This window comes from Dreissena polymorpha, chromosome 11 (genome assembly GCF_020536995.1).
Source record: "Dreissena polymorpha isolate Duluth1 chromosome 11, UMN_Dpol_1.0, whole genome shotgun sequence".
NCBI lineage: Eukaryota > Metazoa > Mollusca > Bivalvia > Myida > Dreissenidae > Dreissena > Dreissena polymorpha.
This window is the reverse complement of record NC_068365.1, coordinates 12497189-12513125: the sequence shown is the minus strand read 5'-3', so window position 1 is coordinate 12513125 and position 15937 is coordinate 12497189. Positions and strand designations below refer to the sequence as shown.

The 15937-nt window shown below is 37.0% G+C and overlaps 1 protein-coding gene across 3 annotated transcripts in view; it reads left to right on the top strand.

The window, feature by feature from the left end:
* LOC127850447 (uncharacterized) overlaps positions 1-15937 on the top strand; it is a 20454-nt gene extending 4517 nt beyond the window's left edge. For 2 of the 3 annotated variants that reach the window (XM_052383477.1, XM_052383475.1), the window contains exons 2-9: positions 3305-3574; positions 7007-7113; positions 7281-8300; positions 12568-12700; positions 13008-13147; positions 13891-13968; positions 14329-14670; positions 15157-15937. In XM_052383477.1, coding sequence (XP_052239437.1) covers positions 3305-3574; positions 7007-7113; positions 7281-8300; positions 12568-12700; positions 13008-13147; positions 13891-13968; positions 14329-14670; positions 15157-15320 — 2254 coding nt within the window. In that variant the 3' untranslated portion in view covers positions 15321-15937. The remainder of the gene's footprint in view (positions 1-3304; positions 3575-7006; positions 7114-7280; positions 8301-12567; positions 12701-13007; positions 13148-13890; positions 13969-14328; positions 14671-15156) is intronic. The other variant, XM_052383476.1, reaches the window with a different exon arrangement.

The following is a 15937-nucleotide window of genomic DNA, read 5'->3' as shown; positions in this document are numbered from 1 at the left end:
TTCAATTATCATGATAATTATATAAAATGCCGAGTTGCGCACTGATCTTTATTTAAAAGCAACGTGTTCACGAGACTATTGACTGTTGAATTGTGTTCAACATATCCGTCTGGTGATTTCGACTAGCAAATTTGCAAGAGTTGGCGACCATAAGGTATTCTGTTGACGCCAACGTTAACATTAGGACAGATAGTGTACAGTTATGTTGATATAGTGAATGTGGTTATGTTATTATTTTTTTATTTATATTATTAAAGTATTATTTATATTATTAAAGTTAGTTTATATTTCTTTATTGTAGGCTGCAAGCTTTATTGTACGCTTTTTTGCTGAAATAAATGTTGTTCTTGTGTTTGGTTTAGCTATAATATTTGTGATTTTAATGATAATTATTAAATTTACCTGTTATAAGTCAATATACATAAAAAAAAATAATTGATATAACTTGAAAAAATAAAAATGCGCAGATTTTTGTGTAATCTTTTCGATCGACCCCGTATATCTCATAAGAAGAGCGATCTTCGCGAATTAATGTGAAAATTGTAAGTGTTACCAGAGGTATTTAATTCTGGTAACACGCGAACTGCATGTCAAATTGTCAAGGTAATACATACAAGTATTTTCTGTACAGTATGTGAACTCACCAATTTTTTACACTAAAGAGATGCATTTTTACATCGCGGATTTGCGTGCTTACCAGTAAAATACTTGTTGTTAATGTGTACTCTTTTAGTATACATGTCATTATACATGTATATACTTCAAACCACATAACATGTATGTAGCTTTTCATTCCTCGATACACGCATATGAAACAAAGATGATAATTAACGGGAAAATACAAAAATGATAACATATTTTACATTCTTTAAAGGGACTTGTGCACGGATTTTCGTATTTTTGAAACATGTCATCAAAAATGTTAACTAAAAACCTATAGTAGTAAGAATAGACTTATTACAACAGCAAGTAAAAAGTTGAACAACAAAACTGTCTTCCACGGGATTCAACTCCAGACCCTCTGGAAGCAAAATATATCGCACACCCACTGGCATTATATGAGCAAATTGTAAACGTTATCATACTTCTATACGTATTTCCAAATTATGGAGGACACGCGTTACAAACGCTATTATCATTTCACCGATTTCGATTTACGAATACCGGTACACATTAACCCATTTATGCCTAGTGGATTCTCCCATCCTTCAAAATTTGATCAATTTATTTACAAAATTAGGGATGTCTAGTATACTTATTTCTATATTTAGAATATTTATTACGGAAATTCCTTTAAGCAAACAGCGCAGACCAGATGAGACGCCGCATCGTGCGGCGTCTCATCTGGGTCTACGCTGTTTGCCAAGGTCTTTTTTATAAACGGTAGGCATAAATGGATTAATGAAACACTATTGTAAACATTTTCGTTTGGTAAGGAGGGTTAATTTTGTTGTTTAGTTATAATGAATGCGTTTTTTAAAAGCTATGACAATAATTTGGAAAATCGTCGATTTAACAAGACTATGGACGAGTTCCTTTAAAAAAGAGAAATGCACAAACGATTGTGATTTTCCAAACGGGGAAAAATCAGAAGAAACCAAACTGTTAAAAGTCGGTAAAATAGCAGCTTAATTACAGTTAGCATCAAAAGAAAACACAGACACTAAGTTGAATATTCAACTAAGTTGTATACTTCATATTCTGTATAAATTAACATATTTTATTTCATTTCTACTTGTCAATTTAAATTAAGTTTTCAAACACGGTGTCCTAGATGCGTATTTACCGTTAATTGGAATTAAAATGGCATCCATTATTCTCATGGACAAAGCTTACAGGTCAACCACACGATATTCCTACAAAACGGTGATCGTTGTTTATCAGCAAAAGTCAACATTCATGATTTTTTGAGTGAAAGGTTCATTCCTTCGTTATTTGCAGAATTTAAATCGAAAATTGTGGAAAACATCTTCAACTACTGACAACAGATGTTACTAGAGATCCAAGTTCAGCTTCTTTCAGTGTGAACAATTAAGCATTATAATATTTAACCAATGCATTCTACATGTTTTGACTATAGTATTCAGAATTGTTGCACAACCTCGTTCATGCCATGCCCGTGCCATTCACTTAGACTTTCTAGCAGTCTGTTATTTTCTTTGATCGTAGCTTATAAAAACGAGCCATTCATTTACATTTGCATGCAAGCAGGGTTCTTCTCTTCGTAATACTGCAAAACACACAGACATACGATTGCCGAATATATCCTCTGCATTTTATGACAACCGGTAAGGACAAGTCAAACTGTCATATACGTGTTATTTATTAAAGCCATTGTCAAAACAAATAACGACAGTCAACACGTATACTCAGCCCTGACATCGCTGGAACACGTGCTTGTGGTTGTAAAACAGCCTAAAGTACTTTGCTAGATGCGGTAACGTTACGAGAGCAATGCAAATGTCCAACCAACATTACTCTAATGGAAATGCTTTCTTGTTAAAACAAACGAATTAAAAGCTCATTGTACGTGTTAGCAATACTTTAACAATGTCAAACATTGTCCTTGAAATCATGTATACCACTGCATGGGGCTGTTAGACAAAGGTCTTGTCGACAAGATATGTTGGCTATTTACATCCAACATCAAAATAATTGTAGATTTACCCTTTACCGAGTTCATGTATGGGTCAACCATGTTTTGATTGAAGATAACTTTCATAAACTGTAATGTGCAAGGACTAGATAAATCAATAAGCACAGAACACATTTATTTCATTAATACTATGAAAATAGTCCGAACTTTCATATGCGCATTTGAAATGTGATTAATACAAGAACTTGGCAGAATATTGTTCTTATTTTGATTTGGGTAAAATAGCAATTAAGTTTAAAAAGTAACCAAAAAACATACAAGAACAACACAATTTATAGGATATGATAATGTTGAATGTTTCCTGCCAAACGGGTGACGATAAGGCCACCAATTATTTGATTTGCGCAAGTCCGATATGACTCACTGGTAATTTACAGAGAGGTATTTGTCATAGAAGTTATCCATTCGAAATATACTAGTAAATGGAAAAGTTATGCTGCAGCAAATAACAACGGTTAAACGTAAACTTATTATGTATATAAGTATTGTCTGAATACACCTGTTGTATGTAATTTCATTTCAGTAATTTACTTCGTTTGCCTACAGGAGTAACACTAGACGAAACAAACAACATTCTCTCCAGTTTTTGCAATTATCCCCAACGTTCTTGACACAGCTATGACTAAAAACGAAAACACCCTCTTTCAGGCAACAATTCCCTTTGCCGCAACGCCAGACGCCGTTGCCTTTCCTGCACCCTTTCGTCGCAAATCAACGGCAGCAACAACAGCCTCTGCGGCTAGAGCCGAGATGGGACCAAATGCAATCAGTCGAGCCGTTCGGTGGGTTGAGTCCCCCAAGTGCAACGGAGAAGAAATGCTTTACTCTGGCTCGTAGGCCTTTCTTCATGACCCGTATCGTGCAGTACCCATGCGACAGGCGCACGCCAGGGATGCAAGTTGTGCGGTCATTCATGGGGTGAGTTTCATGCTGATCCTTTGTTCTATCGTTCCTCTACAGGCTGCCAAAGACGTGGCTGATTTAAATGGAAGGCTTCATGTTGAAACATAAGCATGCCTTTACTTTTGTTAAAAACACACTTCTTAATTGTGTGAATTCATGGAAATTGCAAATGCATGTTTAATGACACGAATATAAATCTGCCAGTTGCACTTCAGAACATGCATTTGTTTGCTAAAAATGATACTGTCTTTATTCATGCTAAAAGATGACATGCCATCTTGGTCGCGAGCTGTTTGCACTTGATATATTATATCATTTGCCCTTCATTTATGGTTCGCGGATATCGTTTCTAAGAAGCCTGCAGGTTTGCCGAAACATATGGTATGGAGAAGACCGATATCCCATGCTGGCTTTATCTTGGACATACTCATTTTATGAAAATTAAGACTTTTAAGCGTTCATCTTTCACCAATGTTATAAACTTAACAGTAAAACATATTAAACCCTGCTATCTACTATGTATAGTAAGTTGTTGTGCAACAATTTGCAATAAAATCGACAATTTGCTGTGGCACCTTATTGTTAAATACGCGCACAAACAACAGTCATTGTGTCTAAGGAAGTTGTCGAGTACAATATTATGACACCTATTGTCTATTCACGCGGTTTCTTTGGCAACAATTATCGATGATCACTTATAAATGTCGAACAAAGAAAGGGCTACGAATCTAGAAGAATAAAGATGTCACTATTAATGGTACACACGAGATATTATGGTGAATATTAATGTGGCATGTAACAAGGCCCGTCAAAACAACCGATCCGTCAAACTCATAATTGTCAAAAAGTATATCGTTGTATGCTACAATGCTGTCGACTATTCTGGGTTAAAATACGAACGAAAATATAAATTATTCTGCTTTTTGGTCTGTATGATTTTATGGTAGCCAAATAGCATAACCTACTTTGTTTTTTTTTGTCGCCGCATTTGAAATAAATGAAGATATGCATGTACCTCCATTAATGTTTATAAATGACACTGCCTGCTATTAAATTAACCATAAGTTAATGTACTATGTTTTCCATGTTTGCGCGTCCTTGCGCTTACAATGAGATTGTTTTAGGACACCGATTTTAACCCTTTATACAATATTGTTGCGCATAACTATACATTTACTCATACAAATATTTTATTCATAATTGAAGAAACGAAATGAAATGTTATTTACTACGTGATATCATGTATATAATATTTTAGGCGATGCAAACACCATAACAGGTAATGTATCTTAATCAAGAAAACCTATGCACTGTGCAGATTCTTCAAATTGGCTTAATCGTTTAACAACGTGTACAAAACCAGAAGCGCACCATATTTTGCATCGAGGACGATACTTTGTAATTTAACAGACTTCATAACCAATTGGGTCGTGCTTTGTGAAAAGGGGATCGAATGCATGTGCGTTAAGTGTCGCCCCAGATTAGCCTGTGCAGGCTAAACAGGGACGACACTTTCCGCTTTTATTGAAATTTTCGTTTCAAGAAAGACTCTTCTTAACGAAATCCAGTTTAGGCGGAAGGTGTCGTCCCTGATAAGCCTGTGCGGACTTCACAGGTTTATCTGGGAGGACACTTGACGTACATGGATTAAACCCCCTTTTCACAGAGCACGGCTCATTTATATATGTATACGATTGGTGTATCGGCGTAAAGTGTCTATGATTGATCGAAGGAATGAATGGGCTAGTTTTGGGTTTCACGGACATTGTTTTTTCTTTTCTTTTCTTTTTTAAATTTCATTTGTGTAAAAAGAAATTAACATAACATATGCAAGTCACAGCTGATAGTGTATGTTTAAAATAAAAGAGTCCCCAAAATTACTTTTGTTTCGTAAAGTGTCGTAACATATATGCAAATACGGACGAACGTGTGTTAATAAAACATTATCTTTATATATCTTTAGATTTATTGAGTTCACTGATTTACGTAAAATCTCACATTTAACACGAAGTTCCAATTCCAGCTTAATTCTATGGAATACAATTGCAAATATGTGTACAAACAAATTAAAATTCAAGTATGCATCGACTTACAGACATCAAATAGTAAATCCTTATTATAAAACCAGCTAGTTACCCAATGCGACCAAACAAGGAACCACGCGACTCAAAACTAAACACGAAGCACAATACGAAAAATCGTCATGACAGTCATTTTTTTCGAAAAACTTCTTACACGGATTTTTTTTAAGTACGAAAAGGCCACAATACAAAAAAATTCACGCCTCGGTACTTTACAAAAAAATTCAAAGACACCGAACAATACAAAAAATGCCCCGACAATTGATCATATAAAAAAGAACAAAAGTACGTTTTAAACCATAAAAAAGGCGCCTTGGACTCACACTTGTCGCGGATATCCAAACGCAATAAACTCTTCCTTACTTACTAAAGCGATAACAAACTAAAACTAAATTGCATTTATTAGTTAATCCAAATTATCATTTACTGGAAATTTAGTGACTAAAATCTATTTAAGTTTGGTATTGGTAATCACCTTGTTTTCATGATCTTTTTCTTGATGCCGTCAGGTTGGTAGCTGTTGAGTGCAGCCCTAATTTTGAACATTGTTCATTTAATGATATGTATTTTTTGCCCGCTATTCTGATTTTCATGAAAGCAATACTTATCTTTTCTTAGTAAAGTTTAACAAGTAAGACAAATGTCTATTTCGATGGTAAAGTAACTGGAAGACCTAACATACCAAGCGTTTCGTATTGTAAGCAAACAGGTTTGCTCCCCGGTAACGCTGGATTATAATAAAGGCTCGTGTCTATTATTTACACTACTCAACCAACAACAGACATGTGTATTTAAGACATTTTATCAATCTATCGCCCCAAGAAGGTGTGAGCCAGAAATATTTTGTCAGTATGTCACCAGTATATCGTCGCTGAAATTGAAGGACATAAGGCGCTATATAAGTATTTCAGTGTCTGAGCACATATGCAGACAGATTTTGGATTCCAAGGGATGCTATACAAGCTGCGCAGGATGGTCTTTAGCTGGGCTTGCCGCATATGACATAAGACCCATTTTTCGCATAACTCGGCACATCTTATGTTTATAGAAAGTGTTATATATGAAGATCATTTATAGCCATTCACAACAACTTAAGTTCTCAATATCAAACTTGGCCCTCAACGTTAAATGCATTGACCAATAAAAACGCTTTGTAACTTAGATTCCATTGAGTAGAATTAAACGCACGGATTTAAACTTAAACCTTAAGTCTGCTTCACCATAGTCGTAGGCATTGAACAAGAACATACCATCTACTTGTTGAACACATGGCGATCGCTAATAGCCTCTCAATAAATATGTTCTTAATCAATCAATGTCCACGAGATCTTGTTTCCCATGTTCACTCTCAATCTTTTTTTTCCAGACCAATGGGCCCAATATGTATGAGCTACATCCGGGAACCTGTCTTCCGGTACTTCAAGATCCCGGTCTGTTGCCCGGGTTACATCGACCAAAGGGAAAAATGCTTCCGTAATATAGTGTCTTCTTGCCATCTTTTTTTTTGCTCTTGTTTTTGTAACACTATTATAAATTAATTGCCAATAAATGAAACATTTTCAATTCAAATGTATTGATATAAGGTTAATTTACATGGAATGCTATGTAATATTGTTAAACTTTTTATTTTCTTCCAACAGCTATCAACAACATGGGTCCAATGGTTCCTCGGATACCCCAACAGCAACCAGAACGCCAACAGGAGCCACAGATGCCGCCCGTGCATAACCACGAGCGCATGATGAACATGGCATCCATGATGCGCCAGGCGATGGTGCACCGAGCACAGAAGGACATGGCGCGCCGCCGAGCTATGCTTCTCATTGACATGAGGAATCGTAATCAACAGCAGCAGCAGCAGTATTTCATGCCACAGCAACAGCGTGATCAACCAGAACCGGAAATGAGGATGATGCCCCATATGCCACAGGGTCCTCCGCCGATGTCGCGCATGTTCCACATGTACAATATTCACAGGAACATGATGGAGCAGCGACGACAAGAGCAGCAACAGCAGCAGCAGCCACAACCAAGGATCGCGTTCCTAAGGTTCCCTAGTCATTCCACCCCACCAATGCCACATCCGGTAAAGCAGCCGCCACTGAACGGCGGACGTTTCATAAGCCTCATTCGCCGCCCATTCAACCCCCAGTCACCGTTCCCGTTCGTGACACGCCCTTCACTCCCCGCCCCGCCCATGTACAATTTGATGAACATGAACATGAATACACCACCCATGATCATGAATGCCTCACCCATGCGCCGCATCATACCAAGGATAGTTCTCTCAACGAGGACCACCATCATCCCTCTGGCCAAGCTGCGGGAGTTCAACACCAACATACAGAACGCGCCCACGCAGGAAGCGGCCCCAGTGATGAAATACACGCAGACGCCCGACCAGTCCGCATCTCAGGAGCAGACTCCGTACGAAGCCTTAAGCAAGAAAGACGACAAATTCCCGACTATTCCTGAGCCAAAACCGCAGGACAGCATGTTCCAAGCCGACGGATTTCAAGGCGTTTATCCGCACTTTGGTGGTGGCCCCGATAGCGAGGCTTTCCAGGAGACGTCTACTGACGGCTTCCAGGACGTCGAGCTTCCGCAAATGCCCGTCGAGATGCCGGACCTGATCATGGAACAAGCTCCTCCCAATACATGTAGGTGAACTGGTATCTCATTACTGTACCGTAAATGGCATTAATGTTTTTCAGTCGTTTGCAAATCAATAGCACTCAGTCTATATTTGAGTTTCACTCTGGGAAAACGGGGTTTCATCCATGTGCATAAAGTGTCGGCCCAGACTTCCATTAAACGAAAAATTCCATAAAAGCGGAAAGTGACGTCCCTGATTATCCTGTGGTGACTGCATAAGCTTATCTAGCACGACACTTGAGAACATGCATTATACGCCTTTGTCCATAGCGCGCCTCATTTGACGCTTATATTGCGCAACGGTTGTTGGTCTTGGGGCCGACTGTACATATTATTTATTACCATTACAGGATACAGTATCAGATCTGAAAGCATACACGATGAGAGCAGACTTAGGATCCAAAGATTGTTAATGATTCGAGATGGGATTTAATGTTTTTGTTTAAGTGTAGTCCCAGATTAGCCTGTGCAATCCGCACAGGCTTATCAGGGACGACACCTTTCGCTTTTATGTTTTTTTGTTTTAAGGAAGACCTTTCTTGTTCACGATCCAGTTTAGGCGGAAAGTGTCGTCCTGATAAGCCTTAGCGGACTGCATAGGCTTATCTTGGGCGACACTTTATGCACATGAATTAAACCCCTTTTTAAAATGTTCTTTCATACCTGCACAGGCTATATTGGTTGGCAACATATAAACATATATAAAGCTGAAAGAAAATGCGACATTTCGTATGCTTTACCCAACGTATTTATAATGACTATATAGTTTTTGGGATGGTATTTTAGGCAAAGTACATTCAACTTTAATTTTGTTATTGCATCCTCTCTGGGTTGTGCAAGGTTTTGGAAGATTGGAATGCAATATAAAAACTTAAAACAAGTTACCAGTATTTTATTTTTAAAAACTATTCCATACACATATATATTTACCTATGAATTGAAGCGTTATAGTTTAATTTACATTTACCAGTACACATTTGTCAATAAAAGCTACATGTGAGTGCGTGAAGCAAGAGAAGTTAAAGGGGCCTTTTCACAGATTTTGGCATATTTTGAAGTTTGTCATTAAATGCTTTATATTGATAAATGTAAACATTGGATCTTAAAAGCTCCATAAAAAATCGAGAATAAATTAAAACAAGGAAAAAAAAGTAGCCGGTATCAGGGCTCGAACCAGTGACCCCCGGAGTCCTGGTGTTAGTCTGAAGTAAAAACGCATTAGCCCTCTCGGCTATTCCGCCGAGCATACACGGCGTAGGTATTTTATACTTTATATAAGCAATCTTCGTAGTTTCGTAAATTTAAACGACAAAAACAGAACTCTCCAAATTATTCAATCGTTTCGCGTTGCAACGCTTTATAATTTTTAGGTTTTCAAATCGTCAAAAGATACATATAATGGCTATATTGGACTATGGTAAATGTTCAGTAATACGGTTTCCTCACAAATATCATAACTAAAACGAAAATTTGCGAATCTGAAACAACTTTTTTCAATTTTGTCAATTTACCAAACCGTGAAAAGATCCCTTTAAAGGGGCCTTTTCACAAATTTTGGCATGTTTTGAAGTTTGTCATTAAATGCTTTATATTGATAAATGTAAACATGGGATATAAAAAGGTCCAGTAAAAAAATCAAGAATAAAAAAAAGTAACCTCAGCAGGGCTAAACCAGTGACCCCTGTAGTCCTGGAGTAAAAAACAATTACACCGCTCGGCTATCCTGCCAAGTATGTATGACAGACGTGTTTAATACTTTAAATAAGCAATCTTCGTAGTTTCACAAAATTTAATAAACGACAACAACAGAACTCTCCAAATTATTCAATCGGTTCGCGTTGCAACGCTTTATAATTTTTAGGTTTTTAAATCGTCAAAAGATGCATATATTGGCTATATTAGAGCATAGTAAATGTTCAGTATAACTGTTTCCTCACACATATCATAACTAAAACGAAAATTTGCGAATCTCTGAAACAACTTTTTTCAATTTTGTCAATTTACCAAAACGTGAAAAGGCCCCTTTAATTTACTCTGAAACGTTGCTTTTTGAATATAATACACAACGATGGAAAGAGAGAACAATGTGCGTTGTGACTGTCAGTATGCGTGCAGTGTTCGAGTGTGTCATTGTTTTGTTGTAAACTGTCAACAGAAATTTCATATCAATCACAGCTGGGACACGAACATCTTTGTAACGCGCGGTGAAGCACACTGGCGTAATAGCCGCTAATAGCATGAACATCAAAGCGCCGAAAGCATTAAAGACTTTAGTTTGTATCTATTATCTGCTAAAATGTACTTTTCCACTACTCTTGAAAGGGCCCAAAAGCATTTCAAAATGTTTCAAATGTTGGTCGTTTGTAAATATTACCTCAAAGAATTTTTTACATTGACCTCCACCTTTTAAAAGAGATATTGTCCTCTGTCACGAAGAAAAGTTTGAATATGTATTTACGAAATATATTTTTATGGCGATTGTCAGTTATTATAATACAATTAGAAACGAAACATTCGCGGTATTGCAACTTAAACTAATTTTTTTTTATACATATTTATGCAAAAGATATTTTCATTTCATTTCAGAAAGGAAAGATAATTCGTTGTGTCATATATATTATACACACCTTTACATTTTAACTTGACGGAAGTAAAGCTGCGATATTTAATAGTTCGTTTGCATCAAAGGCTTATGTTGATACGCTTTAGCCATTTACTATTACCTCGCAGCTCAAGACTCGCAGCTAAATACAATTTTAGGGTAGGAAGTGAGAGATGTGTTATTTAGTATCTGGTCAAAGTTATAATTGGTATTGTTGAGCCACACTTGAAGCGATAATATCATCATTCTGTATACTGAAGTGTCTGCAGTCGAAACGCATAATTGAGCCTCAATACGGGAAAACGGGGGTTAATGCAAGTGCGTTAAGTGTCGTCCCTCCTGTGAACTCCGCACAGGCTTATCAGGTACGACACTTCCCAGTGTGGGGAACCAGTATTTGGGGGCAGGCTGACATGGACACTTCGGGACGAAAATGGGAACCGGCACTGGGATCAATAAACGTTCGGGCTCTGATTAATCTGAAATAAGATAGGAACAGTTCCCATCTTGATATGCTGATAAAATGAGCCTCGTTCTGGGAAAATGGGGTTTATTTTATGTGCATAAAGTGTCGTCTATATAAAGCATGTGCGGACTGCACAGGCTTACCTTAGAAGACACTTACGTACATGCATAAGGACCATTATAACCAGAACGATGCTCATCTGTATGATAGAAACACGCTTTTGTTAAACGCACCTTGCCAGTTGTATTTCAATGGCTTTGATTGCTTTGAATGTGTGGTGTTGACATTTTTTACAATTTTCCCCCCAAGTTTTTGTTTCTTTTTGCTTTCTTATTTTTTTGAAAACATTCATCCTTGACGACAAGCGCATTAAATGCCAATAATATGAACTTATTTCGTCAATTTGCAAAGCGAATGTCATGGTGATGCAATGAACTAGTATGTAAATCGTGAGTTAACTAGTGATTACAGTTTAATTTCATATATTGCGTATTCTATCTCATCAATCAAGAACGACTAGTGGTCGTTTTAATGGATTTGTTTTGCGTCATTAAGTACGTTGTAATTAAATGAATGATTTGTCTCATTGTGTTATATCGTATACTCATCAATGCAGAATTATACAACACGTTTGTTTTAATTAAGCTATTGTTAAACGTTACCAACGAGTCCTAACTATAACAGATCTCATTATACTCTCTACCTGGTAGTTAAGTATTATTGTTTCACTTAATTGCTACAATGTTATACAAAATGGCTCCATAGATAGACAAGTTAAAGTTTACGTATTCCATATACAGTGACCGATAGTCTTTGGAGAATTAAAATAATCTACATACGTAAGCTGTAGCGAATACTTTCGAAAGCGAGGTCTTTAGTATGTTGAAACATTACATATGTATTTGACAGAACTTCATTCATTTAATACTCGGCGTACTTCCGGTTCGGGTCTAAACATTAAGTTGGAAAGGAACTTTTTATTGCACGACTAAGTTAAGACCATGCCCATAACTTAAAGCATCGACCAATTTAAAGTTGTCTTGTATTCAAGCTTTGATTTTCATTGGTCGAGTGTTTGATATAAAGTTTAAGACTAATCGTAGGCACGTTCGTAGTTAAAGGACCGTCGGATTTTCTAACTTTATTTTTACATTAATAAATAAATACATAAATACATAATGTTTAATGTCAAACATTCTTGTAGTGAACCAGGAGTCGTGCATAGTGCAGCTCGAGTCCGCCGTGAAGACGTGCCTCAAGGATAATGGAATTGACGTGCCTGACGTCATGTCCGCCTTTGAACCGTTCAACGAGGACAAGTCCAGACTCCTTTGCGCGTAAGTAGGTCTATAGCGTTCAAACGTACCTAGTCGATAAGATGTATTCATGACTGTAAGGTACATGCCATTGTATTTCTCAATTCTATATATTTATTAAAATAAATTAATTAAAATATACAATCAATGTATTAAAATTATTAATCAATTAACTATTAAAATTGATATCAATTAAAATAGCGTGTTTCATCTACCGAAGCTTTCAAGATGCTGACATATTCAGATTTTAGGCCGTAAAAAAAGATTAAAATAACCAGCGTTTGATTAATCATATTTTATTAAGTTTGAATTATATTGTTTGTTCCAGATCGGAGGACGCAATTTTCAAGTGCATCTCGGATGCGCTGCAGAAGTGCGGCCAAAAGAACGACGTCAGTTTGGCACGTGACATGCTCCTGGAGACTGCGCAGACGGTCAAGAGCATGTGCGACCTCAGAGAGGCTAACGGTAGGCTAGAGTCGCTATATTTAATAGGTTTTCTTTGTTTCTTTGCATTTATTTCGCCGTTTACTTCAGAAGTATTTCGTCGAAGAACGCGGGTCAGTTAACATTGTAACATTATTCCTGAAAAGGCTGGGTAAACAGTAAATGGTTCACATACTTATGTCAGTCAATAAGAAAACGTTTATATCTGTACCACGATAGAGATATTGGCCGAATAAATACTTTGATGATCCTTGTTTTATAAGTCCAGTGCTTTACCAAATGAGCTATAATTATTGGTAAAAAAATGTTGGTATTACAAATATTAAAAATCAAACCCTGAAAAATCCGCGGCAGGATGATGTAGGGAATTATTTGAGTCTGACATACCTTTTTACCCGCCATTTCACTATTTAAAAAGTTAGAACTTTTCTTATACTATTGAGTAAAAAGGTGAAGATTGTATAAGAAATCAGTTCGATCTATAGTTGTTTAATGTTAATCGCTGATATATTTAACACGAATATAGAACCGTGCAAGGTCACATCTATTTGATGTTGATACTTCGTTAATTGTTTGAAAATCTCAAACAAAAATAAATATACTTTGACACACAAATATATCATTATTTATTCCAAAGTAATGTTATATATATATCATAATTAAAATGAACAGGCGTTTATGTTTTGATCGTGATACGAATTCAAAGATAAATATCTCAGCGTTTACATACTTTTTAACGGTGGGTTATGACAACCATATTGCAGTACCGGAAGTCCGACCTGACACCGCCTCCCCGGCCGCCTCCACTGCGGACACTTCCGTGGAAAACGTGGACGCTCTGCGTAAGTGACGTCACACGCCTAAGGACATCAATTACTAACGACCATTGACTTTCAACCAAAATGTATATTTAAACATCGATCATTTAGTGTGATCTTGTTTCCTTTTATTATGTTAAAAATTAAACCCTAACTAGTTTAAACGTGCAGTCGTTTATATCACAGTAATTTAGCGCGGTGGCAATGTTAATAATTGGTGAATCGTACAAAGGGACCGTCTACCTTTGATTTATTCAGATTGTCATCAAGGTATCCACAGTTAGTGTTATCATTCAAAGCTACAGTGGTGTAATACTAGAATAGATTTAATTAATCATTTACATACACTGTTCTTACAAAAGCATTATTCTACTCCCTACATAGCAGCAACCGACGTCAAACTGGCCGCCATCGCCGAAAAACCTCAAGTAAAGTCCGCCACCCCGGAAAAGATCATGGCAGTCAAATCCACAGCCCACACTGAAGACGCACCGGCACCGGAAGCCGCTGCCATCGATCACCACGTGCAGGAAGCCATTCAGCACGAAGTACACGTGCAGGAAGTCCGCATTAAGGAGTACCTGGTTCCCATCCTGCTCGGCGCCGGCGTCGGTTTCATCGCGCTCGTGCTCGTCGTGTCCCTGATCGTCTGCTGCTGCTGCAAGCGCCGCCTGAACAAGAAGATGAAGATCGCCAAGGAGTGTGAGAAGCCCCCTCTACAGGATGGTAGGTCACGTGGTGCAGTGTATGTTGTGTAATGCAGCGTTAAGTTTAATATTTAGGAAGTTAACTTCTGCATTGACGCACGCGCGCATGCGTAAATACAAACTTATTGGAAATGTATTTTAGGAAATAATTCGGTGGTTATTGGCAAACACAAAGCCGAAGTGGGAAGTTTGGCCAAATATCTGCGAATTCGGAAAAAGCCTTATATTTAAACGTTAAAAGGCATCACTATATTCTTTGAGGAAAATATGTAAAAATTGTTCAGTATTATGGATGAATTATATTCATGTAGTTAAATTCATGTATTATTTACACATGCCAATATAAGAAGTAAATATTGAAAAATTCAAAATTGTAAGTTAAAATGGAATTTTTCAAAATAAGAAGTTAATATTGACATTTTCAAAATTCGAACATTTCAATATTAGAAGTTATAATATTGAACATTCTAAATGAGAAGTTTATTTAACTGCACTTTCGTTACAGCGATTTTCACTATCGGCATCGCCCCACCCACTTATGAGACACACGGCATCCCTCCCATGTACTACGAGGAGGCAAAGGGGGTGAAGATCACCGCCGGAAGCCCCGCAGTCGTCGCCGGCACCGACGCCGAGCTAGTCGAGGCCGGAAACAACACACAAATATAGACAATGAAATTGGTGACGCGCGCCAAGGCATCGTGCGGATGAATTTGAATATTTTCAATCGTTTTACTATTATTTGCAGACAAATACTTTTATAAGGCTCACTTTTTACTATGTTTTGACATTGCTCGATCATTATAATCTTTATCAAAAAACCTTTCCTTTCTGGAAATATATTCGATTGTCTTGCTGGTATTTTTTAAACAAACAAATGTTTGGAGGAAGCTCAATTATTCGTGGGCTTACACTAATAGTAATATATGTGAATAATCATAACACAATATGTTACAGTTTATGATACATTTTTATATAGAATATAGAACTGCATGTGTAGCTACTATAGATTGACCTAATGTCTGCTTGCAACGTTGTAATTCGCAACAATCCTGTAAGGTATGTTTAGTAGTCTTTTAGAACAGAATCTCTTAGATCTCTTGGACAAAACATGATATATGTTTTATACAATCAAAATGATTCTCGATATAGTTTTCATTCTTCTTGTTGGCTGTTGGTGTTTTACTTCAAAAGCAATGATCTTACTAGTCACAAGTATTTAATCTAGTCACAAGTAAATGGAATTTTATTGTTGGATATTTACCAATAAAACCATGGAAAAATGA